Source organism: Cyrtonyx montezumae, unplaced genomic scaffold, assembly GCF_038088225.1.
Source record: "Cyrtonyx montezumae isolate F1298 unplaced genomic scaffold, pur_monq_1.0 scaffold_31, whole genome shotgun sequence".
NCBI lineage: Eukaryota > Metazoa > Chordata > Aves > Galliformes > Odontophoridae > Cyrtonyx > Cyrtonyx montezumae.
In genome coordinates this window covers 2,624,667-2,651,437 of record NW_027072036.1, presented here as the reverse complement: position 1 = coordinate 2,651,437, position 26,771 = coordinate 2,624,667, and the positions used below count along the sequence as shown (strand labels likewise).

General features: G+C 46.6%; 1 protein-coding gene across 2 annotated transcripts in view; it reads left to right on the top strand.

The window, feature by feature from the left end:
* Nucleotides 1-26,145, top strand: part of MAN1C1 (mannosidase alpha class 1C member 1) — a 40,297-nt gene extending 14,152 nt beyond the window's left edge. The window contains exons 3-12 of one of the 2 annotated variants that reach the window (XM_065744541.1): nucleotides 10,903-11,018; nucleotides 12,441-12,521; nucleotides 14,555-14,649; nucleotides 17,529-17,652; nucleotides 19,041-19,134; nucleotides 21,508-21,623; nucleotides 21,777-21,996; nucleotides 23,906-24,078; nucleotides 24,624-24,739; nucleotides 25,299-26,145. In XM_065744541.1, coding sequence (XP_065600613.1) covers nucleotides 10,903-11,018; nucleotides 12,441-12,521; nucleotides 14,555-14,649; nucleotides 17,529-17,652; nucleotides 19,041-19,134; nucleotides 21,508-21,623; nucleotides 21,777-21,996; nucleotides 23,906-24,078; nucleotides 24,624-24,739; nucleotides 25,299-25,422 — 1,259 coding nt within the window. In that variant the 3' untranslated portion in view covers nucleotides 25,423-26,145. Of the gene's footprint in view, nucleotides 1-10,902; nucleotides 11,019-12,440; nucleotides 12,522-14,554; nucleotides 14,650-17,528; nucleotides 17,653-19,040; nucleotides 19,135-21,507; nucleotides 21,624-21,776; nucleotides 21,997-23,905; nucleotides 24,079-24,623; nucleotides 24,744-25,298 lie in introns of those variants that run through there. The other variant, XM_065744542.1, reaches the window with a different exon arrangement.
* Nucleotides 26,146-26,771: the final 626 nt, after the last annotated feature.

Genomic DNA, 26,771 nt, shown 5'->3' with positions numbered 1-26,771 from the left:
TGTGCTAGCACAGGCTGCATACACCCAGATACTGCACTTACATAGTCTCACTTCTGTCAGAAACAGTGGTTTGGGTTTGTTCTCCCTTTCCCTTCTCCTTTTCCCACCCCAAAAATACCCAGAATTGAGAATTTGCATTAAATTCAGCACTTAGTTAAGCACTTCACAACTTCTCCTTTCTGGTAAGCACGAGAAAATTCCTCGAGGAGCTCGAGGACAAAACAGACAAGAATAGTGGAAGCTTTTCCGTGTTTATTGCAGCTTGAAATGCTCATTTGAAAAGTTGGAGCAGGAGAAAAACAAAAGCACTATTAATGTCACTTCGGGTCCTGTGGGCTTCTTCAAACACCTCTGCTTATTCTGGGGCTGACGTAGACCAGATCTGCTCTGCTGTGTTCAGCAGATCTTGAAAGTGTTTGATTTGAACCAAGCAGAGTCCCATCAGAGTTGAAGACATAAAAAGAAGAGCAAATGTGGGGGAGTAGTCTTGGCCTAAGATGCAAAGCTCAGATGCACGTTCCAGTATCTGTGTTTGCATCTGCAGTTTCTCTTCAGCACTGTGGATATGAGGACAGCCACAGCGTTTGGATGGCTTTGGGTGGAGGGTTTGGTCTCAGAACTGTCTTCAGGGAGAAATGGAACAGATTTCATGTTCCTTCAGTAAAACCGTTAATCATCCCCTGCTCCTTCATGAATTTAATGAACTTCCCATTGACCCCGAGCACAGTTCTGAGTTTAATGAGGCCTAAAAGTAGGACGGTGTCTTGGGGTCTGTCAGAGCAGCAGAAGGGAACAATAAAAAATGAGGGAGAAGCAGCCAATAGAGCAGCAAATAAAATCGGAAGGGGGAAAATCCCCTTGGAATGTTGTGCTTAGAGAGCGTTCGTTGGGCCCTCTCTTCAGGATGCTGAGGAGCACAGGAGCAGGACACACATCACTGCAGCTGGGAACAGCCCGGGCTAGGACAACTTCTTGTTTGTTTTCTCCTTTCTTTCACCCTCTGGGGACCGTTTTTAGGAGTACAATGAGCTTGTCTTTAGGCTCGTTTCTAATGCTGCCTGTATATGTGTTGTTTGTGCCTCGTTCCAGGCATTAATTATGCAGAAATAATTGTCTCATCTGCAGAGTTATTGAGCGTGTGATTAAAAGGCGGCCAACTGAGAGTGAGCGTGGCTGGCCCGCCCTGCTGCTGCTCTGGGTTATGGAGGCATTGGTGGCAACCCTACAGCAAAGGCAGTGTGGGGGTTGGCCCTTCCAGCTGTCTTGAGCTGACATCCAGCATCCAGCCCAGGTATTTCCACGGCACCCCTCTGTGCCAGCAGGGTGACGATGTGGGATATTCAGCATTGAATGGCAACCTTGCAGCACCTCTGCTTTGGGAGGAGCACAGCTTTCAGAAGTGCTGAGGGCATGTGGTCTTCTCACTGCCGTCCATCGTTGGGTGCTACGTGCAGGTTGTGCTGCAGACATGTGCCACCTGGGGCTGTGCAAGGAGGCAGAAAGAGTTAAAAAATTAAAAGCTGTGTTTTCAGTTGCACCTTTTTATGTTTGAAGTACCTGGAGACTTCTGGCTTTCTTATCTTATCCTCCCGTGTTTGGTCTCTCCTCATTTGTTCAGAGGGGATGGGTAGCTCTAAGTGGCGAAGCAGAAAACCCATTTATTTTCTTTGTTTTTAATTCCCTCTTGAAAAATTCTGAGGAGATTAGTCAGGTTCAGGCCTGGCTTTGCTGTGTTAGATTTCCCACTTAGAACTGAACTGCTTTGTCAGACATCTTGCTGAAGTTTCTTGCCACCTTCATTACCTATCTCATTGGTTACTCATCCGGATTACTGCTAAACTTCGACAGCTTTCTGTTTGCCTTCAGGAGATTGCATTTAAAACGGTTTCTGCTACAGAAATTCCCTTTCTCTAACGTTGCCAAGTTCTCATTTCTGGCGTTATTACTTTTTCATCTCCACTGCCTTTTGGGACGTGAGGAGTCTCCTATCTCTCTTGATCAGCAGTTGTTCCATCGTCCCCCAGGACATCAGCTTTCGGATGTCAGCGTTCTCAAGGTTGGGTCTATGTGCTGGGGTGGGCATTTTTCATTTGAGGACCTTTATGATTTTAAAAAATACTTTTAGCCCTCGAGATTGTTCTTCTCTCCAGGGAGGATTTTTTTTTTTGTAAGTTGAGGAAACTCGCTTAGACTTTGCTGGAGGCATCAGGGTGGAAAACCAGGGAGGATTTTTTGGGCTTAGTAAAATCAGTCACCCTTCTTGTGATGTTTTATTATCCAAGAAAAAAAAAACACCCCACCCTGCTGCACTCTGACACTGTATGTGGAGTTCCCAATAGAAATAATGAGAAAAGATCAGTGCAGGAAAATAAAGGTGTCTCATGAGGAAGTTCTAAAGGCAGAGACTGTTTCCATGCTAATTTAAACGTGTTCAGAATATCCTCACTCTGATAGAGCCACGCAGTTAAGAACATCTAAGTTATGCTTAATTCTAGCCATGGTGCTTTTGTTTGAGTATATGTTTACATAGGGATACCATTGCTTCATGGAGATGGGGGGTAGGAAAGCACCAGTTCGTGAGCACTGCGTTCCAGGTGATGCTCTTCACATCAGCCATGATTTGTCTGTGTCACATCTTGATTTCCAGATTCAAATCTGTGCTATGTTCTGCAAGCAGGAGTCAATAATTCAGGAACAAGGAGACTAAGGATCAGGCTTTTCACTGCAGGTGGGAGAAGAGAGCTTTCACTGCCCTCATCGAAGCCCTCTTTGGGGGCCTGGAAGTGGAAGCTGCCCCATGTAGGTGTTAAAATGAGCACCTTTTGATGAGGTTGGAACATTCCTTCTCTCTTGGCAGGCTGCATCCTGGTTGCTGTGGGAACCAGCACTTTTAATTTCCTGACTTCTGTGTACATCCAAAATTGTGCTGTGATGTGCTCTGTCACTAAGACAGCTTTGGGGGTTTGCACGGATCAAACCCTCAGAAAGCATTCTGTGCAGCACTTCCTTTCTTCAGCATTGCTTTGGTGCATCTCCAGGAGCTTTCCTGCTTACCTGCAGTTCTCATTCACCTTAGTGAATAATCACAGGACGAAAAGGAACAGTCAGTTTTTCTCTTCTTAAGCCATTCCTAAGATAGCAGATGCTGGGGCTCAGTAAAGGCTTTCTACCTCTGTTTTAAGACTCATGCTGGTATCTGACTGCTGTGCTGTCCTCTGCTTCCCTCCAAACTCTCTAGATGAGCTGTGTGTTTCTTGACATGGACTGTTCTAGCTGAGGCTCCACCAGTGTGAAGTGTGAGAGCTCTTTTACAGCACACACCAGTTACCCATCCTGAGGTGAGGTTCGCTCCTTTTGCAACATTAAAACATTGGCTTGAGCTGAATTTCTTTGCTGTAGTCTTGGCATCATTCTTTGCAGAGTGCTGTCTAACCATTTATTCCTTACGCTTTCTCGTTCTTCACTCTGGGTGGAATACTTTGTGTTCCAGTTGGATTGCATCCTGATTATTTCAGGATATTTTCCCAGTTTTTGAGATTCTCTTGAAATGTAATCCTGTTCTGTAAGACACTGGAGGGCATTTGGAGCCTTTTAGGCTGGAGTTTTGTTGGTGTGACTTTCTCCTCGTAGGAGAAGAAGGGAATATGGACAGATGGTTTTGAGTTGAAATGGTTTAATGTGTTCCTGCTCATGTGGTAATGCACCTTGTGCATTCTCCTGACCCACTGCATTCACATTTAAACCCTTTCCTTGCTCGTCCAGCTCAGCTCCTGACCATAATGAGAGCTTCACTGTATTTGACCTGAACTCAGGTGTCCAGGTGCAGATCTTTCCATTCAGTTTCATAACAAACAGTGTAAGTAATCCTTCTAAACTCATCTTTGAAGCAGAAGGCAGTTTCTTATGTCTCTGAAGTGTGCTGTGCTATGTTAAGGACTGCAGCATTTCTGTGAACACTGTATGGGAAGTGATGTTTGCTCACCTGGACTGAAAACCCAAACTATGAGATCTTAGAGCCCTAACTGAAAGGCAGTGTCTTTTTTACAGAGCCTGTCCAGGATGAGTCTCATCTGCTGAGGAAAAATGCTAGCTGGACTTATCTCTGATCATGTCCCTCTTGTGTTGTCACAGCACATCTGCCACAGACACCTTCTGGGCTGTGTGATTGGAAGGTAGAAAGGCACCTTCTCTTTTATTATAATGAAGTGTCTCACCTTTGAATTCTAACATAAACGAGCAGTTGCTGCTCATTAACTGCTGCCTATATCTCTCAAAGTTCATGGATAATAGTTGCAGGTAGAATGTGTGTGTTTATTTTAATAGGCCTGTTGGGGCCCTTCATGTTAAATGATGCATGTCCTCAAGGAGCTGTGTGACGAGGCAATGAATAATACATAATCAGGTTACCTTTAAGCAGCCTAAAATTAATTTCAAACATCCAGAAGAGAAGAGACCAGCAGTGTTTTGCCCACCAGTATTGCTGCTGTCATCTTCCTTTTAACCTCCTTGAGCTGTTGTAGCCAGAATTATTTCTTGCTTGTTGAATTACCTATTTTTCCCCAAAACAATCCCTGCTGGCTCACTGATGTCTGAGCCACGTAGCCAAAACAAAGGAGAAAATCTCTTTTCCCAAAGGAGCATTTGAACAAGTATTGCTTTCCATTTTCCACTGAGCTCTCTGTAGCCAACTTAGTCTGTCTGCTGTAGAATCTGTCGCGGGAAACTGAATACACACACAGAGTGGATTTGCAGCATCTCTTCTGTAGTGAGAATTATATTCCTGAGGCTCAGGGTAAACCACTTCTTCCTCAGTGATGCTCACAAGCTGACACAGTTTGATTTGAGCACTGGGGAATTTGGAGCTGCCTGATGATGGGATGTCACCTGTTAAAGGAGGATCACTAAATGTCAAAAGGGTGGTTGGTTCCTCTCCCTCCTGTTTCCTCTCCCTTCCTCCTGTTTCCTTCCTCCAGTAGGGATGTTGCTAACCTCTTTCCACCAGTCTGATCTTCTCTAGACAATCAGCTTTGCCACCTTCCTGTGTGAGCACAAGCTGCCTCTTCTTCTCCATCTCACCCATCACTTGTTCAAGGGAGAGCACTGGTAGTTTGGGTTGAATTATAGATCTAATTCCTCAGGGGAAATTAATATTTGAAAAAAAAAAAAGAGTGGTTTGTAATCCTGAAGGACTGCTGCTTCCCTAGCTCTGTGTTAAATTTGCTCATAGCAACCGAAAAGGAAAACAGGAAGATTATGTGGGGTATGGAGTACAGGTGCAGTGCTTTATTTGGAAAGCAAAGAAAGATGAGGTTGTCTGAAAGCTTAACGAACCTTTCATTTTTAAATCTGCTTGAGAACGTGCTGATAAGAGACAGATCTTTGCTAATTTCATGTCCCCTTTCTCTCTCTTTACTGCTACCTTGGTGCTCGGATTTTGTTCACCTTAAATAAAGATAATAAAGTTACTCTGTGTTACAGCAATCAGGTTTCGAGATGAAAAAAATAAGAGTGGATAATAAGAGTGACCCAGAGTGGGTAGGGAGCTCTGGCCTAAATGCAGATCATATCTCAGTAGGGCCAGGCTTTCAACCATTCGTTTTGTCTGACCCAGAGCCCCTCACAGAGAGGAATGGTAAATCTTCACTGCAGAGCACATTTTCAAGGAACTGTGCCATGATCTTCACAGTGTACTTCATTGCTGAGATCACCTTGAGTGGTGGAGAAGTCTACCTGAAGGTTCCCCCAAGGATTCTGCCATAGACCACCACCCAGAAGCTGTGTGGTGGGGGAGTCACCGTCCCTGGAGCTGCTCTAGAAATGTTTAGATGTTGTACTGAGTGAGGGATGTGGTTTAGTGAGGGAATGTTGGATGGTAGGGCTGGGGGAAAAGGGGTCTTTTCCAACCGTGGTGGTTCTGTGTGGTTGTAGCTCCCAGCCTGCTTGCACAGACCTCAAGATGCTTGTCAAAAGTTGAGTCTGCTCTCCAAGCAGCATCAGTGTTCAGGAAGAACCAAAAGGAGCAAGAAGAGGAGTGCTCAGAGACGATCGCTTGTCAGACTCCTGTTTTAACGAGGCACTGATTTTAATCAAAGCCAGTCCAATCTTTTGAAGCCTTTGCCACCAGCATGATGAGAAGAAGGGATCTCAGTGTTTTTCATTCTTGTTTTGCCCTGTGTTGCCTGCCCTCCGAGAGGTGAAGATAAATAGCCACTAATGACTGTGAGTCTTCCATGCCCGAATAGTTAACAGGTTTGTCATTCTTGGTAGGAGCTGCATCCTAATTTTTATTCCAAACAAGATTTCAGCATTAATTTTTGTTTTGACAAATGTGATGTGACATGGGAACAGTGGGAGTCAGGACCTTTCGTTTTCGATCTGGGTCTACGTTGTGCTGATCTGAATTCCTTCCCCCTCTTACTCTTGCCTTTCACTCGTGAACTTAGTGATTAAAATTAGCAAAAAGCTTTTTGACACTCTCCCCTGTAGCACTTACACAATCTTGCTGTATGCAGGGTGAAGTATGATGGCATTGGAACAATGTGTTACTGTACATATATATATATATATATATGTGTGTGTGTGTGTGTGTGTGTGTGTAAAAAATGGTTTTGTTGGAAATGAAAGATCTGGTTTCTCTTCACTAAGACATTTTATAATGAATTCTGTGCCAGATGGCATGGCAGGGCCCCATGGGTTCTGTCTCCAGCACTTCAGAGACAATATTCTTGTTAAAGTAAGTTAATCTTTGCTTGCTGTAGTGTCTTGGTGCATTGGCACTGCCTCCTGGGTGGTTGTGATGCTGAGGTTAGCTGAGGCTTCCATCTGCCTCTGTGGCAGACAGTTGGTAACAGTAGTGTAGTTATAGGATGGTTTGGATTGGAAGGGACCTTAACCTCCTTCCACTCTGCCCCTGGCAGGGACACCTTCCACTAGATCAGATTGCTTAGGACCCCATCCAACTTGGTTTTACTTTAAAACCATTACTGTCTGTTCTATCCTTACATTCCCTGCTCAAGGGGCCCCTACCCAGCTTTCCTGTATGCCCCCTTGGACCACACCACCACTTGTTTTGGCTGATGGCTGCCGTTGGACCCCTGAACATGCAGCTGCAAAGTGGTGTCCATTAGCTTGGAGAGCTGTTTGGAGCTGGGAATGCCTTGGGGAAGAGAGTTCTCCCACACAGCCTGGTGCAGGGAGCACGCAGGAGCATTGTGTGCAATTCAGGAGAGAGATCCTGAAACGTGAGCTGCTGCACCAGCTGTCCCTTCTCCTTGGGCCTGCTGCTCTCCATCCTGCTTAATACAGAGTCTTTGAGGAAGGATGAAGGTAAATGAGTCATGCCTTGTTGCTGGTGAGTCACTCTGTTCCCTGAGTATCCTCTCTTCCCTTGTCAGTGAGTCACTGACACCTTGTTAGAGCAGCCATAGGCCACAGGCCCTGCTCCCACTTAGGGGTGTGCAATGGGGCTTTTTTAGGATGGCAGCTGGAAAGGTGGTACGAGGCTCAGGGTCTGTCACCAGCAAGCTGAGAGGTGCCTCAGTTACAGGCAGGTGGAACTGATGGAGCAGCAGCACAGCCAGGGAAGGTGAACCACTTTCTGAGCACGGTCAGAACTGCAATTTATTTCCTGGTGCCAGGGGAATGCACTGAAAATAACCCTGGATGCTTTTGCCAGTGCTCTGCACTCTGTCATTTTTCTTTCTTCACAGTCTGATTCTGTCCCTCTTCCCTAAATTTTGTCCTTTGCTCTCTGCTCCTCGATCACATAACTGCTGTTAGGGTGCAGAAGTGGAGACAGAGGTTGTTCTGAGCTGAAGGTTTTCACCTTGGCTGGAAGAAGCTGTATGAAAACTTGTGGCTGTCCGTGATGCCTGTGTTCTGTTCTGCATAGCTTGCAGTGAGGCTGAAGGGGAAGCAGTAATTAGCCTTTGCATGCTTGGCAGGGGGTGGGCTAGGTTTTCCCCACCTCTGACCTCCTCTCGTGGCCTCTCTTTAAACTACACATTGAGAAGAAGGGAATTTTCCTCTTTCCTCCTTGGTGGGAGCCTGAAAAAGGAGCAGGGCTGCGGGATGTGCAAGTGGGTGAAACCTGTGCATGTGCCAGGGGACCCTGTCTGACTGTTCATTGAGAATGCACACGTGTCTTCCAAAGCATTGCCCTTCTGGTCTGCTGAGTGCACACCAGTAGCACCTCGTAGTGACTCTCTGGGAGCATGCTTTGTCTGGCTCCTGCAGGGGCTGCAGGGGGCACAGCTCATACAATGCTGCCTTCTCTCTGCACCTTTCACGGGCGTTACGTTAATTAATGGGACGTTTGTTTGTGATCTCTGTGGCAGCACTCACAGTGAGGGGATGGATGGTGATATCGCCCTGGGTGGGTGGGAGTGGGAACAGAGCAGCCTTGTTGCCTACGTGGATGTCTCCATTCTTCTCATGCATAAAAGAACGAACGCACGCAGCTTGGGACGCGGTGGTACGGGGCCTCCTTCAGCTTCAGGGGCCACAGAGATGAACCTTTGTTGCTTCCCTGATCTGCTGTGTTCTGTCACAGATGGAGCTCCAGGCAGAGCCCCTGTGGCTGTAGTACTGTGAAATCCTTTGGCTACAAATACCACGACCCCCTGGCAAGCGTCGCCATGTTCTGCCTGAGCTCCCAGTTCTTCCCCTGCTCCCATCAAAGGGTTCCTCCTCCCCATTTGTGGTGGCCATGTGCTCTCATGGGGCATTGCAGGAGCTCACGTGGGTCCTGGAGCTTTGTCTGCTGGGCACACACACTGTCCTGCTGGCCACCACGATCTGCCTCTTCCAAGCAAGGTGTAGCTCCGCTCTGAGCCAGCTTTGCAGCAGGGTGGGGGGATTTTCTTGGCACGTAGGACCTGAGATTCATGGAGGCAGGCAGGAACTCAGACACAGGGTCTTGTTAAATGCCATCACTACCCTTTCTGAGTGCCTTCAGAAGGTTTGTATGTGTGGGTTTGTACTTCAGAACCCTCTCAGAGGGATGGCAGGGGAGTGTCAGGAAAAGGCAGAAGTGACAGTAGGTTTTGGTTCCTTCTCTTTCCCCTTTGGTTATACCTGTTGTAATGTGTAGATTTGGAAAGGGGATTGTTTTCTAGTGTTTCTCAAATGAATCAGCATGGCGAGCAAATATCCCCACCGTTATCAATGGCTGAGTGTGTGATCTGACAAACATGCCAGGATGTGTTCTGCACTGCCCTTGGACAGCTGGGTACAGTCACAGCCATTGGACACTGTATCATGAGCTCTGCTGTGATCTGGTGGAACAAAGTCCAAGCAGAGACGTGGGAGGGGTCTGATCAAATTAAACAGGCCCCATTAGTGTTATTAGAATTGCTGCAGGAACAGGCTGTGCCTCGAGCAGTGCTGCCCTTCCTTCTCTTTTTGAAACGTTTTCCTTGTGTCTGTGTTGTTTTTCACCTTGATACATCTATATATATATATAAAAAAGACAAACTTTAATACTGAGGAATCATCATGGTTGATAAAGACAGCTCCAACTGCAGCGATTCTCCTTCTGGAAAATGCACCACACAAACCTCAGCTCTGTTGACTTTTTTTTGTAACCATCAGTTGATCTAGTGGCTATTTGATTCCATCTATTGCACGCTGCAAGATCGCTTCAGTTAGATGAACATTCTGCAAGCCTGGTAGGAATAAATGGATTTCTAGAGACTGCCTTAATCTCTTCTCCACAGTCTCTGTTTTTTCATGCAGACAGCATTCAAAAGCCAGCAATCTGTAGCTGAGCTGTGGAGTCTTGGTTGGGTTTTTATTAAAGCAATGATGTGCTGACTGGCTGAAAAGTGTCAAAACTCCAGGCTTGTAACATCGACAAAATAGGGCAGGATGCCTTTTGTGCAGGAGATGAGTGCTGAAAGCATAAATGAGCCCTGCAAGAAATGGGTGGGTCTGAGCACTTCTCTGGGATAAGGGTGTGATGTATATCAGACACTGTCACTTTTTCATGAGAAAAGCCAAAGACTTAAGGTTTATGACATGTGACTCACCTTTGCCTTCCTCTCTCCTCTGCAGTAGTTCCTTGGCTGGGTTTTCCTCTCAAACAAAACTACAGCTGAAGTAGAATGGAAGGTGTTACTGAAGTGCCAGCCTGGTGTGAGCAGGCTGGGATTGCTGGCAGGATACGGGGTGGTATTTTAAAGCCAGACGAAGGAGCTGATGTGAGCCAAATAAAAACACCATCCTGCCTGTGTTCCTGCTGCACTGCATCCACACAGGGATGACAGCAAAGCTTCAAAGTGACCAAGCTGCTGTCTTCCATGTGCTGTCCCCAGAGGCACCCCCAGCTCAGGCTGTGGTTTGCATGTGTGCTGCTAATGGGAAACCCTGGGTTGTGATGTGGTGCAGAAGTACTTTGTGCCTCAGATAACGAGCACTGCATCAGGACACGATGATCAGGGTCCTGTCCTGGCTGATCCTGCATGATGCAAACACAGTTCTGTTCCCTCAGAAGAGGGCTGTACTTAGAACTGAATTAGGAAGAGGCTGAATTTGGGTTTGCAGCTGAGCACAGATTAAAAGTGGAACTGCCTGAACGTTTTGGCTGAGACGAGCTGGGAAACGAGTCCAAGGATTACAGCCATGACTGATGTTTTAAAGTGCAGATCTTGAGCTGTTCTTTGGAGATAGTGTTTCTGAACAGTATCAGGCATTTGAAAATCGGCCTTTCCAGAGCAACACCGTCTGGGGAGCAGAGCTTGTGGGTCCTTCCAGAAGATCTCAGCCTACGCTGTGGTCACTCTGGGTCCCATCCAGATGTCCCTACTACTGGGACTGGGAATGGCTGCTTATCTCAGCTCCTGCAGAATCACACAGAGACCAAAGAGAGCGAGCCTTCATCACACTGTTCTGTTTGCAATGCAGGAGGACTCCGAGGAGCTACAGTGGTAGATGCCTTAGATACTCTGTACATCATGGAACTGGAGGAGGAATTCCAAGAAGCAAAAAAATGGGTGGAGAAGAGCTTTGACTTGAATGTGGTGAGTCAGTTACTGTGCCACAGAGCCATCCATGCATGTTTGGCCAGCTCTAATTGCAGAGCCTTTTCTAAGAGTCATTAGAGGAGGGGAGCTTTGAAGGAGGGATTTCTTTTGGTGCGAGCTACGTGGATGCTCACTGCTGTCCTTTCCCAAATCGTTCTGTGATTCCTGGAAGAGCTGATGGAATCACATCAGTGGGATGCAGAGGGTGTTCAAATCAAACCACAGCTCTAATTTTTCTGTTTTAATGCCAGCTTGGTTGTCTGTCACGAAGAAAAATGCATGCAGCATGCTCATCACGTGGGTGGGCATGACTGGCATTCACGTATTCATAAAAGGAAGGCCACATTTGATAAATTTGACAAATGCTCTCAGCACGTTACTGAATAGATAAACAAGGGACAGAATCAACTGGGAAATAATTTATGTGAATTTCATAAAGCTCTTCATCTCAGTCTGCAGAATAGGCTGATCTGCAAAGACAAGGGTGAATGCTGTGGTGGTGTCAGAAAGCCCAGCAGGAGAGGAGCGGGGTGGTTAATTCAGAATGGTTCTGTACAAGTGACCCTAACAGTCCCAAAGAGTGAGGGACGGGCTCCCAAGGCCCCCAAACTCTGCTTGAAACTGAGTGTAACCTGCAGAGAGAACAGCCTGGTGCACAGGGCCAGGAGTCCCTTCGCTTTGCCCTGCTTGCTGAAAGTGCTGTGCTGGCCAAACATCTTTCCATTTTGTGGCTTTATGCATTTGCATGAGGGTAGGAATCATCTGTCATGCGGGCTGACCAGCCAGGAGCCTGTGTAATATTCTGAATGCAGTCCTCCTGACATTTGCTGATGGGTTGGGTAGGTAGAGCAAAACTTGTTCCAGGTGAGTGGGTTCGTGAGTGATTGATTCAGTGAACCATATCCATCCCTGCCTGTGCTGCAGATGGGTGTCATGCATTTGTCTCTCTCTAAGTGTGCCCGTGACTGCATGCACGCTGTGGGCCTTTCTGATCCTGCAAACTGGGCTGAGCCCTTGAATGGCAGAACCTACCTCATGCAGGAGGAGCTTCGGTCTACTGAATGCATGGGCTCCACCAAAAAGTGGAGAGTGCTCTTCCACATGGCTGTACAATTTTTTCTTTAAAACGTGCATTTCAAAGAGCTTTGCAGAGTGTAACCCAAGCCAGGGTTGAATGGATGGGCAATAAATCTGCCTTAACTGATCTAGGTGTTGTTAGCTGGAGATAAATGGGTGGTTTGGGTGCTTCTCTTCCCCTCGAGCTCCTGCTGTCGTCGTAGAGCGAACAAAGTGCATTGAGATGGAAAGGTGTGCTGCTGTAGGACTGGGAGACGTTGGGATCTGCCAGCAGTCTGTTCATTTCAGCTGCCATTTGTGTGTGTGGACCTGGCAGTCAAGTGTATCGTTCTGTATTTTCAGAATGGAGAAGCATCCTTGTTCGAGGTGAACATCCGCTACGTCGGAGGACTGCTGGCGGCGTACTACTTAACTGGAGAAGAGGTTTGTGTCAGCAGCTCTGCATGCCTCACACCATCACCAAGGCTGAACTGAAAGGCTTCTCCAGCAGCTTCAGTCTGAGCATCAGATGATCTCACCATGACAAGCTGGACCTGTTGCTTTCATGTACATTGAAATGCCACTGATGTTCTTTAATTCTCGTGTAATTACTTTGCCTGGCTCATTTGCTCAGACTTCTCCTTTCGTGGGCAGTTCTAGCAAGGCACGTTTGGATAGGTTGCTCCCCACTGAAATGCCACTTGCAGTGATGTTTGCATTTATCGTTGCTCCTTTGTATTCTAAACATGGGCAGTGTTCCATCAAACATCATCCCAGGTCCTGCTTCATCCTAAGGGAGTCACTGGTTAGTGGCAAGTGCTCCAAACTTGAACAGTCTGCAGCATTCATTTGTCCCTGGGGCACAGGGAAGGAGGGTCTGTCAAGCTGCCAGGGCAGAGTTCCTGTGTCCTGCTTTGTGACGTGGTGGAGCAGCCATTCGTGGATGCTTGCCTTCCTCCAGCAGTCCTGGCTGAAGAGGAGGCTCTCAGCCCTGCTTTCTTTCTTTCTTTCTCTCAAGCCTGATAGAGGCGAGGGCTTAGTGCCATAATCTGTTTTGTAATACAACCAGACTGGAATTTTACAGCTGGCTGTAGAGAGATTAAGAGGTCATTCCTTTGCCCCAGAAGCCTTAGGAAAGCAACAATTGTGTTTCAAGGGGGAGTTTTGTGAGTGAAAGAGCTGTAAGGCTGGCTATTAAGTGAGAGTTTAGCTCTCGTGCCATATGCTGGCCGTGGTTGTGTTCTGTCCTCTGTAGTAGGGTGTGATGGCTCATTGCTGCAGAGTGGCACCATTGATCCTTGAAGCTGCTCTGTTAATGAGGTTTTCATTTAAATGGCTCCCAGGAATGACTCCTCTCTGTGATTTCTGCCCAGGGAAAACTCCCATAGACTCAGTGCCCTGACTCAAGGCCATGCCCAGTCACAGCTTCAACAGGTTTCAGATCAACAGCAAAAAGAAACTTCGTTAAACCATGAAACTCCAGCACAGACCTCTTGAAGTGCAGTCAGCACCCAGAGCAGTACCTGTCACATATTCACCAGGCTGAAAGGCAACATTCAAGTCCCTGTCTTCTGCCTTTCACTTCTGAATCAAATCCCCACCTCCCTGTAAGCATCTCAGAAGGCTGATAGCCCCCAGGAGAGCTCAGGTTTCCTCAGTGCTGTAATTTTAGAGCAGTAAATTCCTTCTTTCTTGGAATTACTGTGACAGCTTGGGCTGATACGGGAGGGGGGTAGAGGTAAAAGGCTTCTGCTTTATCTCTTAAGTCACCTACAAGCTTCTTTTGATCTGGACTAAGCTCTGGAGCAAAGATTAGTGCTTACAGCAGTTTGTTCCAAAATAATTATGTATGATGATTTTGTGCTGCTGCAAGGCACCATAAGCTGTAATTTGATTTGAAAGCTCAAAAACTCATGCATCATGAATGGGAAGGGAACAGCTTAGCCATGAAACTACGAACCCCTCATGGAAGCGAGTTGCAAGTTAAAGATTGTTCCTTGGAAATGATGTTCTGTTGTGACTGGAGTTAACAACAGGTAGGCCAACCTTGTTGTAAAACTGACAGTGCTTCACCCTAGAAAGATGTCTTGATTTTAATTCAGCGTGCAATTCCTCACCGGGAAAATGTAAGAATTTGTCCCAAAAAGAGTACTCTTTGGGTCAGATCACTGAAGTACATTGCTGGGGTATTCTGAGTGCTCCGTGACTCTGGCTGTTCTCATCCGAGTTGAGGGTTTAGCTGGGGACTCGAGATTGGGTTTTTTGAGGCTATTTAAATAGGCAGTGAAGTTCACTGTGACTTCTGGTTCCGATTCGTCGTGCGGTGGATCTGTGACTGAAGTGGTGGATCTGTGTGGGGCAGCACTTTCAGTTTTTTATAATGGTTTGTTTGATAAAGTGGCTTTAAAAGAATCCAACGTGCCAAGTGTTCACGAGCAGTCCACCAAATCCTCGTCCTCTCTTTTTTCTTTTAACAGGTGTTCAAGAGTAAAGCTCTGGAACTCGGAGAGAAACTGTTGCCAGCTTTTAACACCCCCACTGGTATCCCACGTGGCGTCATAAATCTGGGCAGGCAAGACACGTGTCCTTACAAGCATGTCATTTTATTCCTGAATGTAAAAGGCCAGCACCCAAGCAGGAACAGCAGCAGTTTCTCAGAGCTGCCCCCATTGTAGTGCAGATTCTTCGAGGTCATTTGTTTTGCCAACTCAGAACCAAGAAGTGCCTTGGCAGAGATTGCAGGTGACTCAAAGCCAGCTGTGCTTTATTAATTTTGGACCAGCCACAGTTTCTTCCTCTAATTCTTGGCAGGCCTCCCTGCTGCAGAAGCATTTCTTCGTTCTCATTTTCTTTGAAAGGTTATTTGTAGTCTGTACATTTTGCAGTGTGCCCAATCAGAGGTGTATGAATTTATCCTGGTTCCACTTTTGTAGAGGTTCAGAAAGGAACTGGGTGGGACTGGCTAACAGTTTTGCTGCTAGAAAGGGAAGAGTGTACAGATCTTCTAGTTTTCTCCCTGCTGGCAGCCAGGTGTGCAGCCTTCCTTTAGAGCCACAGCATTTGATTTCAGGTAGGTGGTGGCCTCTTGCTGGAGGGGAGCTTTCGGAGAGCTGGGTTCAATAGCTTCTTGAAGGTCACTTGGAAAAGAGAGGCAGACTTGAAGACTGGACTCCCAGTCTCTGATTCACACCAGCAAACATGGTTCCTTGCCCATAAGGGCTCATTGGTTCTTCTTGATGCCTACTGACAGATTCCCCTGGGTAAAAGCTGTGTGCCAGCTGAAGCACAGACAGCAGGAAACATGGGTTAACAAAAGCCTTTCATCCTCCCCTCTTGCAAAACTCAGAACAGCAGCCATGAAAATCATTACTCATCCCCCAGCCCAGATCTCCTGTTTGGCTCCCATCTGTGAAGTGCAAGACTGTCAGATGTTTGGCTCGTGGTGATCCATTGCTTAAATCCCACTGTCACCCTTTGGTTGTTCCATCTGCATGTGATGCTGCTGAAAATTCAATCCACTGCCACCAGGACTCGGTCTCTTTTTACAGAAGAGACGTTTTGCTGCTTCTGTAACTGATAAAGCCTTGCTGTAGACTAACCTTTCACAGAAATGCCAAATCCTTCCGTGCCCTTTGTGAAGACAATTGAAACCATCTGTGTCTGCCTAGACATTCCCCAAATGTTTTGCTGATGACCTTTTCTAAGTGCAAAGGGAATAAGGATAAAACCAAGCCCACAGGCAGCCATGTTAGTGGCTTGAGCTCTGGCATCAGGGCCACGAAACTGCTGCGAGGGCTCAGAACATCGATTGATTTAGGAGTAAGGATGATGTGAGCTAAATCTGTTGTCTTACTAGTGCAGGAACATGATGAACAGCCAAAGGCCACAAGGGAGTCATTCAGTTTGAGACAGAGTGTGGAAATGGAAACAGAGCAAAGAAGTGATGCTGTGAGAACCCAAATGTCAGAGGCAAGCCAAAGCCTGAAAGAGTTTTGCAAGAAGGGATTGCCTCTCCAGTTCGACTTTTCCAAGTGTATGCTAATTGCAGAGACCTCATCAGCTCAAAAGCACAGGTCTTGTAGCATGTGTAGGCTTTTGTTGGTGGTAGCTTTAGTAGGTGGTTAGGAGTGGTGTTCAGAAATTTGAAACAGACAAAAGTTGGTTTTAAGTCAGTTCTTGAGGACCCAAGTAGGAAGACAACTTTATCCTCATGAAGAGGATAAAGAGAGCTCCAGGCATCTTCCTTTGTCTTGCAGAAAGGAAAACATCCTTGAAAAGGTGTTTTCCCCTGAGATGCTGCAGAATAGGGCATGTATGAAGATCCAGTTTGTCTAGTCTAATGCTGAAAAAATGTTTTCCTGCAAGGGGTCATTTCTGGGGCTGTTCTTTAACCCCAGGGCAAATAGCAGACATACTCTGTTTCCTCCAGACCACTTCTCCCTGAGTTTTACTGTCATTTGTCACCCAGAGCTTGGATTCTTGGCAGCAAGATCCCTGCAGGCAGCAGCTTGCTGCATTTTTTGGGTGGAAGTTCCCAGGGGAAGGTTGTGTCAGCCACTGTGACCCCACAGAGCTGCTGTCCCAATGAACGTGGCCTCATTCAGCTGCTTCCAGACTAGCTCAGGAAGCAGTTTGCTTTGTATTTGTTCCAGTCCACCTTCAGAGCAGCAATGGGTGGTAGATAAGAGAACGGACTGGGACGGATTAGTGCAGCCATCCCAGGGGCAGCTCCTGCCAGGTTCAGCAGACGTGGCCAACGTGTCACTAAGACCAGCATTACTTTGGGCAGAGCACTGTGAGCCTCTCTGCCCATGCAGGGAGGTTTCATCCATAAACATGTGGTGGTATTGGGGCACCCATTTTAGCTGCGATGTCTTCAAAGTGAAAGTTGTTCCTTGAGCATCCTGACCCTTTGAAGGGAAGGCTGACGTGTGGCAGTGAGCACCTTGCTTGTCAAATAACTCTTTTTGCCTGGAGGTGAAACAAACTGCTCTGGGCCTGGAATGGTTTTCCTTACATCACATGGAGGGGAAACCTTTTCCACCTCCGAAAGATCATTAGTTTTAGCCTTTCCTAAATAGCATAAGCACTTTTGTTTCTGTAGGCAAGCTTTTAGATGCTATCTGCTGTTCTCCCCCCAAAACACTGGAAATGTGCTACCTCATCTGTACCAACCACAAGCAGTTCTTGCAAAGAGAAGTGAAAATAAAAGCCATGTTGCTTGTGAGGTCGCTCAGCCACGTTTCCCTGAGCAAGAACCTGCAGAGGCTATTTTGACCCATGGGCAGAGGTCACTTTTGGTTTCTGTGCAGCTTTCAGGGAGCTCAGAGCTGCAGCCTGGGGCAGCGGAGCACAGGAAGGAAAGGTGTGGTATGTGCTGGGGCAGTGGGGTGACCTCGGGCTTTGGCTGTGTTTTCCTGGCACTGAAGGTTCCCTTTTCTCTCCTTGCAGTGGCATGAGTTGGAGCTGGGGTTGGGCATCTGCTGGAAGCAGCATCTTAGCAGAATTTGGCACCTTGCACTTAGAATTCCTGCACCTCACTGAGCTCTCTGGCAACCCGGTGTTTGCAGAAAAGGTGAGTACTTCTCGACTCCACCGTTGGCAGCTGTCCCCTCTTCCATACACCAGTACAACTTGCAGAGGGGAAACCTTCCAGAGTGGGATGTGAGTTTAGAAAGCTGTATCCTGCATGGTGTCACTGGGCCTCAGAGCATCCTATGCACCAGCTCCCTAAGAGGGTCACTAGCAGTTCTTCTTGCAGGTCCCATCACACCCATTGGCTCTGGAAAGCATTAACCCTGGTGTTTTCTCTGACCGTTCACATTTGCTGCAAGCCCCTTCATCTGCCTCTTTCTATCACTTGTAAGGAAGGGAGAGGTCAGCACTGAAAACACAAGTACAAGAAGATGCAACACTGACAGCCAGAGCTGTGTCTATATTCCAGGTTCAAACAGTGGCATTTTGAACCGAATCAAGCCACTGTTCCCAGTGTAACATGATTTCTTCTTTGTCTCTCAAGCCCGTAGAGTTGTAAGGACAGAAATTTTCTGACGGACTCCCCTGAGCTGCCCATGTCTGCTGTGTGCCACAGAAAATGCATTGCATTCATCTTTACACCCTCTGAGAGAGAAAATATAGGATGATAGGGGCTCCAGCAGCTCATCCTGTGGGAAATGACTTCAGAGAAACAGATCAACTCATTAATTTGCAGCTTGGGACTTGTGTGATTTTAGCAGGAATAAAATCCATCTGTGTCTTTATTCAAACACTGTGCTGCTAAAATTCAGTAAATATTATGCAGCCTGACGACTTAGTGGGAAGTATCAGCTGAAGTCTGTAGCCAGCTTTTACACACAGATTGCCTGATTTTAGAAAAGGTTTATAGAGCACATTAGCTGCTCCGTAGGTTTTAGTAGAATATTTATGCTGCTTCCCATTTAATGGCATCCCTTATGGGAAAAGCTTGTTGGATTTAATTGGGGTGAAACCAAGAGAGGCTTTGGAGTGTAAGACTGTTCTGGCAAGCTAAAGGGGCTGTCAGTTGTTGAAACTGAAGGCACCAGCTCAACACGTGAAGTATTCACGTGGTGAATGTGAGCACTGTGAGTCACTCATTCCTGCTGCTCCTGTCCCTTTGTGTCCTGCACAAAGAAACCACCTTCCATGCGTTTCCACCCTTTGGGATTGTTTCTGAGCCAGTGCTGGGAAACTGCTTGTAGTGTGGGGTTTTTAGAACCACTGTTAGAATCCCACAGGACTGGATGGAGATGGCAGCAGGAAGATCTCTCAGTGCAGAGCCACATCATCAGGTTCTGCATGCGTGGTGGTTCCCAGCGCTGCGGGCTGTGTTCAGCCAGGGAGTGACCCTGGCGAATTACTGAGCTCTCAGTGACAGTGAAAACCATTGATGGGTTGTTTTTTCAGCAGAGAAGTAACACAGCTCCTGTCTGTGTTCTCTCCTAGGTGCTCAACATCCGCAAAGTCCTGAAGAGAGTGGAGAAGCCTCAGGGCCTTTATCCCAACTTTCTCAGCCCGGTGACGGGGAACTGGGTGCAGCGTAGGTATCGGTCTGTGCTCAGAGTGCTGCTGGGGGCATTTAGGAAGCAGCAGGGACAGAGATTGGCTTGAGCAGCATCCCAACAAAGCATCTCGAATGAGTGCAGTTGTCTTGTTAAACCCGAGCTGTCCTTGGGTGCTGGGAGGAAATTAAGTAGGTTTGTTTGTCCCTCGGATTGATTGATCTTCCAACTCGTTCCAGTCCCTTCGTAAGCAGTTCAGCCTCCCCTCCACATTTGTCTCTGCAGAGCTGCTGTGAGGTGTTCCACCTGAAAGATGGATTTCCTGTCTTCTACCACTTCCTTTGTGTTATTCCCAACAACTGGTGTCACGCTTTCCCAGAAGCAGCCCTCATTCTCCCTATTTGCTGGTGCTGAGAGGAGATGTGCCTGCCTCTTCGATCGGCTGTTGCCATAACTCATCGTTATTGAATCTTTGGGAAACTGAAGAGCTGTGCTTTTAATTCAGATGTCTAAAATACTCAGCTTGATACTCAGGATTAATCTTTCCTACCACTGACTCTGTTTCTGTCTGGGAATTTGGCTTCTTTGTGCTGAACTGTTCCTTGCTGGCATATAGATGGGCCCGTTGCCTGCCAGTGCTCTGAGCTTATTAGAAGTAGCCTCTGATTATTTTTTCTGGGGTATGGAAACTTACACAAAAGGAGTATGGCTGTTCATTTTCGTAGGCTTTCACGTCATGAAGGCAACTTGCAGCACAGACTGCTGTGGCTGTTGCTCATAATGTGACGTTTGTGGTCTGAATCCATATTCCAGTGAGAGAAAAGGCTAATCAGCCTCTTCTGCATCTACAGCGCTGCTGATGCAAGATAGATTAGGGCCAGAGTGAGGAGGCAGCTGCTGTCTGCCACAGAGATGTTCCCTGTAGGTGCCAGACTCTCATTTTCTCTCATCATTAAAGCTCTTTGCAGGAAATGTTTTTCTTGGAATTGCAGTGATTTTCTTAAGAGGCGTTATCTTTGACCTGGCTGAGCAGCAGTTCTAAATGAAGAGGTAGTGCTGTACCTGCAGTTGTTATCTTGGGGGATATTAGGGTGCAGTCCCCTGCTGAAAGAAAAGATTTGTTTATGTGCAGTGCCTCAGAGGAAAACAGTGGCAGAGCTGTTGCCGTATGGAAAGCAGTTCTGTACCAGAGCTCCTGCTTTGGTGATTTTGTGAGCGATTTTGTGACACTTAAGATCCCAGGGATCTCTTTGGAGTCAGCCTGAGCAGACACTGTTTGCAAATATTCTGTCACCTTTTGGTTTCTTTTCCTCCTGGTTTCGTGTGTTGAACCTCAGAGTTCTGCTATGGATTATTCCATGGATCGTTGGACGTACTGTGGGAGGCATGTTTGCTTTTAAGGTCAGGAAAATGCGTGGCTGTTGATGTGTCCTATTGGTAGGACTCAGCATTTAGAACAAGCCTCGGGGCATTAGATGTGTACAATAAAAAGGGAAATAAAAATCTGAACAGCTAACTCCCAAACCCTGCTGCACCTGCTTACATTTAAAAGGAGGAAGCGTGCGGGCGCAGAGGTGGACATAGTTAATTAGCAGGGACTGTTCAGTCCACAGGGGGTGATTTCTCTTGTTCTTCTTAAAAGGGGCATTCTTAGCTGCTTCAGAGAATTAATGTTGCTTTTTTTCCCCTGTGATATGGTGTAAAGATATAAATCCATCCAGCAGTTCCCTGCCAGGCAGAAACCTGCTGCTGTCCTTCCCATTTCGCCATGCAGTTCGTTAGCATCCTCCTCTCTGCTAAGGTCAAAGCATCTGATGAGGTAGCCTTGAAAGTCGTGGTTCTCCAGAAGAAAAATACTCAGAGCACATCCTTGTAGCTGACACTGTCGTTTCAATACACCAACAGCTCCAGCCCTTCCCATCCCACTATGAGACAGGAATACCAATGGCAGAACCTGGAGGTCCCTGCAGCAGTCCCTTTCTGGCAGCTCTATCTGATCTAACATGCATTTTCCTTTTCCTGAGGCAGGGAGACAGCACCTGGCAGCTTCGTGTAGGTAGAGGTTTGTCAGTACCTGCTGTCGCTCTTTGTTTATGGGGCTGGGATTTATGATGATTGCTTCATAACCAAGAATCATCTCCAACTTGTGGCTCCAGTAACTTGGAAAATGTGACATCTGAATGGCTTTGGTGAACCCGTAAAATATTTTGTAAAGGGGAAGAATGTTTTCCTTTGGTTTGCTCTTTCCACCTTTCTTCCTTTCTGAAGAAGTGATGCTGCAAACTCTTCCCAGAAAACTGGAAAGGAGGAAAGAAAAAGATATCAAACAGGATGTGGTTATTTGCTCTTTCTAACACAGCTACTCAGTGTGTGTCCTGAACCTGAGTTCTTGTTTGGCTTTCCCACTACAGACCATGTCTCTATTGGAGGGCTTGGAGACAGCTTTTATGAGTATCTCATCAAATCATGGCTGATGTCAGACAAGAAGGACTCTGAAGCAAAAAAGATGTATGATGATGCACTAGAGGTAAGGAGCAGGTTGGTGTGCTGTGTTTTTGGTGGGGGACACTGTTCATCAGGTTGCTTCTGCTAGAAGTGTTGTCCATCTTTGAGTTCATCTGGTATTCACTCCTCACCCTGTCCACTAAGCATCCTGAGGTCCTGCTTTTTATCTCCTCAGGCAATAGAAAAACATTTGGTCAAAAAATCAGCGGGAGGATTGACCTACATCGCTGAATGGAGGGGTGGCATCTTGGACCACAAAATGGGCCACTTGGCTTGCTTCTCTGGGGGCATGATAGCACTTGGAGCTGAACATGCTGGAGAGGAGAGGAAGCAACACTACATGGATCTTGCTGCAGAAATAACAAACACATGTCATGAGTCTTACGCACGCTCAGGTAAACCTGTGGGCTGCCTGGAAACCATTAGTAAGGAGAGTCTGCAGCTCGAGACTCAGTTTTCATGTGGCAGAGGGTCACAGCACAGTGTCCTGTGCTTCAGCAATGCCTTTGTCCCTCCTGATTTTCACTTGTTCTTTCACTAGAAGTAAAAAACTGTTTTACGTGGCAGACAGCTGGAGCAAAGGGGCAGACAGATGTGAGCTCTTATGAAGTCAGAGCTGAATCGTAGGCCTGCCTCTCAGTCCTAGAAATAGCCTTCTCCCAGCAAAACTACAGTTGGAGTGCAAACAAAAATAGGAGATTAACAGTGATTAACTGCCAGGTGTCCCACTATATGGAGCAGAGCAGCTGAGAAAACCAGCAGGAGACCTGCAGCTGCTGATAGGAACTGGAAAAATGAAATTACTCATCCCTTCCCTGCTGTCTAAGGAGAGACTGGTTAAGTCTTTCATTTTCACAAGGCCAATACAATGTATTTCACCTACACAGTGTGCTTATCAGTCAGTGCTTTGGGAGAGCAGTGACTGGCAATGAATGAGAGGCTGGGTAAATTTTCTGCCTACAGGGCTTTCAGCAAGATAAGCTTGCTTTGGACTCTACTCCTTTCTTTGAAAGTGTCTCTATAGCTCTTCTGAGCCTGCAGGCAGAAAAGCAGTAGTCACCTTTCCAAGACCTTGTCAAACACATCCTGCCTGCACTGTTTGCAGTGATTATTTCACCACATCACCAAGCCAGTATTGGCAGTTGTGGTCCAGCATGCTTGCCTAACAAGCTTTAGGTCAACCTGAAATTGTATTTGCAAATAAGGAGGGTGGTTTTTTTGTTGGTGTTGGTGGTGGGTTTTTTTCCCCAGCACTTAGAGAAATAAAGCAAATCACACAACCTAAAACTCCTCTGGTTGTGAAGTGCCTGGAGCCAATTTTCACCTTCAGCAGTATCCATCAGCATAAAAAGGACAATGGCAGGCTGGCCCGCACTGCTTACAGTGCTGTCATTTCAGCAGGATCGTTGTTTGCAGAGTGTCTGTGCTCTGGCACTCAGCAAATAGCACAACTAGCAGACACTGTTAGATCCCCACGTAGACTGGAGGGCCCAGGGAAAGTGTGCAAATTATGCAGAGAAATAAAATGACTTCCTGAAACACAACTGTGTGGTAAACATGTAGGTGCAGCAGGAGAAACCTGATGTGGCACGATCACATCAGTAGGTCTTGAGGGTATGATTCGAATGCTAGCTGATGTTTGCGAGAGATTGAGAGCTTTGCATAAGGGGCACTCAAAAAAATCAAGGTACTTTTAATGTTTTATTCATGACATATCAGTGAAATGGATTAAGCTTTCCTCATCCACCTGGTGTCCTTTTTTTAAAGGCTGCCAGTGGACAAGAAGGAGAGGCAGCAGAAGTGGTTGCAGGTGCCAGGTACCTCCCCCCATAGCTTCCGTGCACTGGTGCAGTTGAAATGGCTCTGTCTGCTGTGCTGCCAACTGTGGAACAACAACCCCCAGTCTGGGAGCAGTGCATCAGTGTTGGCAGGTTCAGTCACACGCTTTGACTTTTCTCTTTGAGGCTTTAGGAAATGATCAGCCCCTCTGTACACTCACCTGGGTCCTGAGTTTGTGTGCAGTGGCAAACTCTCTCCACACTCAAATCTGGTCCAGGTCTTTTGTTATTGTTGCTTTGGTTTTTTTTCCAGTTGTATTCACCTTCAGAAACACTTCATCCTCAGCTAAATAGCACTTGGGCATACCACAGGATGAGCAGTAGCTCTGACACGTGTACACAGGCACGAGTGATCTTTTCTTCTGACCCTGAGTCAAACATTGCATCCTGAACAGCATAAAAGCGCCTGGATGGTGTGTTTACTTGCTTGCTCAAGCTGATTATTACTGTGTGTGATTTTGTTTAGATACCAAACTTGGCCCTGAAGCCTTTCGTTTTGATGCTGGAACTGAAGCCATGGCAACCAGACTCAGCGAGCGCTACTACATCCTGCGCCCAGAAGTGGTGGAAAGCTACGTGTACATGTGGAGGCTGACACACGATGTCAAGTACAGGCAGTGGGGCTGGGAGGTTGTGAAGGTATGGCTGGAAAACACCGCTGGTAACGGTTGTTGGATTCTGACAGGAGTCTCTCCTTCAGGTTAGGAAAAAGAGCAGAAGTGACTTAAAATGTGAGGGACTGAGAAAGACTTGCAGTGGGGCAGGAGTAAGTAAAATAGCTTAATTCAGTGCAGCTTCTTTGCTGGTTGTAGTGAATGTTTCCTTCATCCTTTTGGGCTCCACTAAAATCAGTTAAATCAGCAGGAGTTTATGGAGAAGAGTGCTGCAGCCAGCAACACCTGATGTGAATGTGACAGCTTTCTGCAAAAAGGACTCAACCTTTCATTTGAAGTATCTGCAGTGCTCTGAACCAGGGAAAATGAGCAACCCTGGCTCTACCCTTTGTCTGATTGTATTCTTCCCTCTACAACTTCCCAGCCAGAAGTTGTACACCACCACGCTCTTCAGTGGGAGGCAGAAGCTGCTATGAACTCTGATTTGTAAAGTGGACTTTCAATGCAGCCCTTGATTAACGTGCTGATCCACGCTGTTGTGTGTAACTGAGATTTCTTTTCCTTCCTCAGGCTCTGGAAAAACACTGCAGAGTAGAGGCTGGTTTTTCTGGCATCCGAGATGTTTACACCACAGTCCCAACCCATGACAACATGCAGCAGAGTTTTTTCCTTGCAGAGACTCTGAAGTAAGTCTGGTATCACAGAGGTCCTACACAATTCTTGCAAGATCAACAAATTTGCCTGCATGAATCTCTGTTGAGAAAAGATTTTTGTTTTCTGTGGGGAAAATTGGGCCAAAGATACGGGTGTGGCAAAGCTTTAGTAACTTCATCACGTGGAAGTATTGCTGCTAGAGGCAGTCTGCAGGACTCTTCCTGTCATCCAGAGCTATCCTACATGAGCAGGGAGCTCTGGTGATTTAAGTGACAGCTGTCCCCTGTCAGGTTAATGCCTGCACTAAGAGGAGGTTTGATGGTGGTGTGGATTTGCTGTCCCTTGCTGCAGATCTGCCTTTGGTAGTCTCTTGAGGTAACATCTGTGGGGTGACTGAGTGCAGGTGCTCGCACCACTCTGCTGTGCTTTCAGCAAGGGAGTGAAGAGGGCTGTCAGGGAACCTGCCACCGTGGATTATGGGAGCTGAGGCTAGCAGCCCCATCACAGTCTGGCTCTCTTGTGCATGCTTGGAGCCCCACTTGAGCTTCTTGTAATCTCCATCTTTCTTCCCTCTTGCCCTTATGGCTGCAGGTACCTCTATCTTCTGTTCTGTGAAGATGACGTGCTGTCTCTGGACGACTGGGTGTTCAACACAGAGGCTCACCCCCTGCCAGTCAACCACTCAAACTTTAAAGCTAAAGCAAGCGTGCAATAGCGAGGCCATTGCCCAGCACCCTGCTCCCACAGCATCGGCAGGTTACTGCATTTCCTTTCCATTAAAGGAATTTGTGTTATTCCTGAAATGGTATTTTGGGGCACTAGTCCAATTCCGGACAGTATTCTATTGGGAAGATGAAACCATGATGTAAAGCACCTTATTTTCCTCTGTGAGGAGCTCTATTAGCCTGATAATGAGATGTTTATTCTGGGCCATACTGTACACAGTTCATAGACATTCCTTTCTACAGAGAATTTATATGAAATCCACTGACTTTGCTTTATAGTGGCCAAAGGACTGGAAGTTTTCCATAAAAAGAGACTTCCCCACAACACACACACACTCCTCCTTTCCATTTTTCTGTTTCATTTTTGCCTTTTATATACTGTTGGATTTATCACCTTTCTAATTAACAGTTTTCAATATACTGTGCTTTCTAAGTGGTGTCAAAACTGTAAAGCAAAACCTGTCAGCAAAATTCTTTATCCTGATGTATTTTTATATTCTTTTTTTTTCTGTGCTCTTAAAACACATTTACCACACGTCATATCTCATTTAACTTTCCATTATCGTTTTTGTGCTTTTGTACTTTTATTTGGATCTAAATGTTACGAGTCACTTGTAATAATTTCACTGCTGTGATAGTCAAATCTGTGAAACAGAATATAGGTCTTGTAAAATAAAAAAGCATTTCTGGGTTGATCCTACTTTGAAGCCATATGCCAAAGACTTGTTGCATCGTGCTTGTTGAAATGACTGACAGTACTGGTTGGTTTCAGGAGTGTTTCGTGGGATATGTGGATTTCCAGAATATGGACAGCAGTTCCCTTCTGCACCAGCTCTTTTAAATTGCTTGTTCACTGTCTGATACAGATTAGCAGGAATTCTACTAAACACCTTACTTTCTAGCACAAAAATAATCCCCAGGTAAGTTTGCTCTTTCATATATCTTGCTTCTGGAATGAAGTGACAGGAGAAAAAGTAAGTAAAAAATGGAAGCTGGATTGTTCCATGTGTCCCCCTTGTGTCCTCAGCGTGTGACTCTGAGCAGGGTGGCTGTGCAGAGACCCTGGGAGGTGTGGAGCTCTTGCTTAGCAGTGTGGTTCAGCAGTTCTTGCAGCTGGGGCTGGATGTGGGGTGCTTGCTCCTGCCTGTCTTTCCTCTGGTCATTGCAAAGCTGCACAGCCCTCAGTACTTGGAGCATTTTGCTCTGTGTTTCGTAATCCGTGCTTGTGAATTCCTCAGGAGAAATAAGGTTATCACATGTGGAGTTATCTTTATTCCCTGGGTAGCTATGGACTGGCAAGCTTGGCCTAGAGGAATGGTTACTGGTAAATAAACATCTT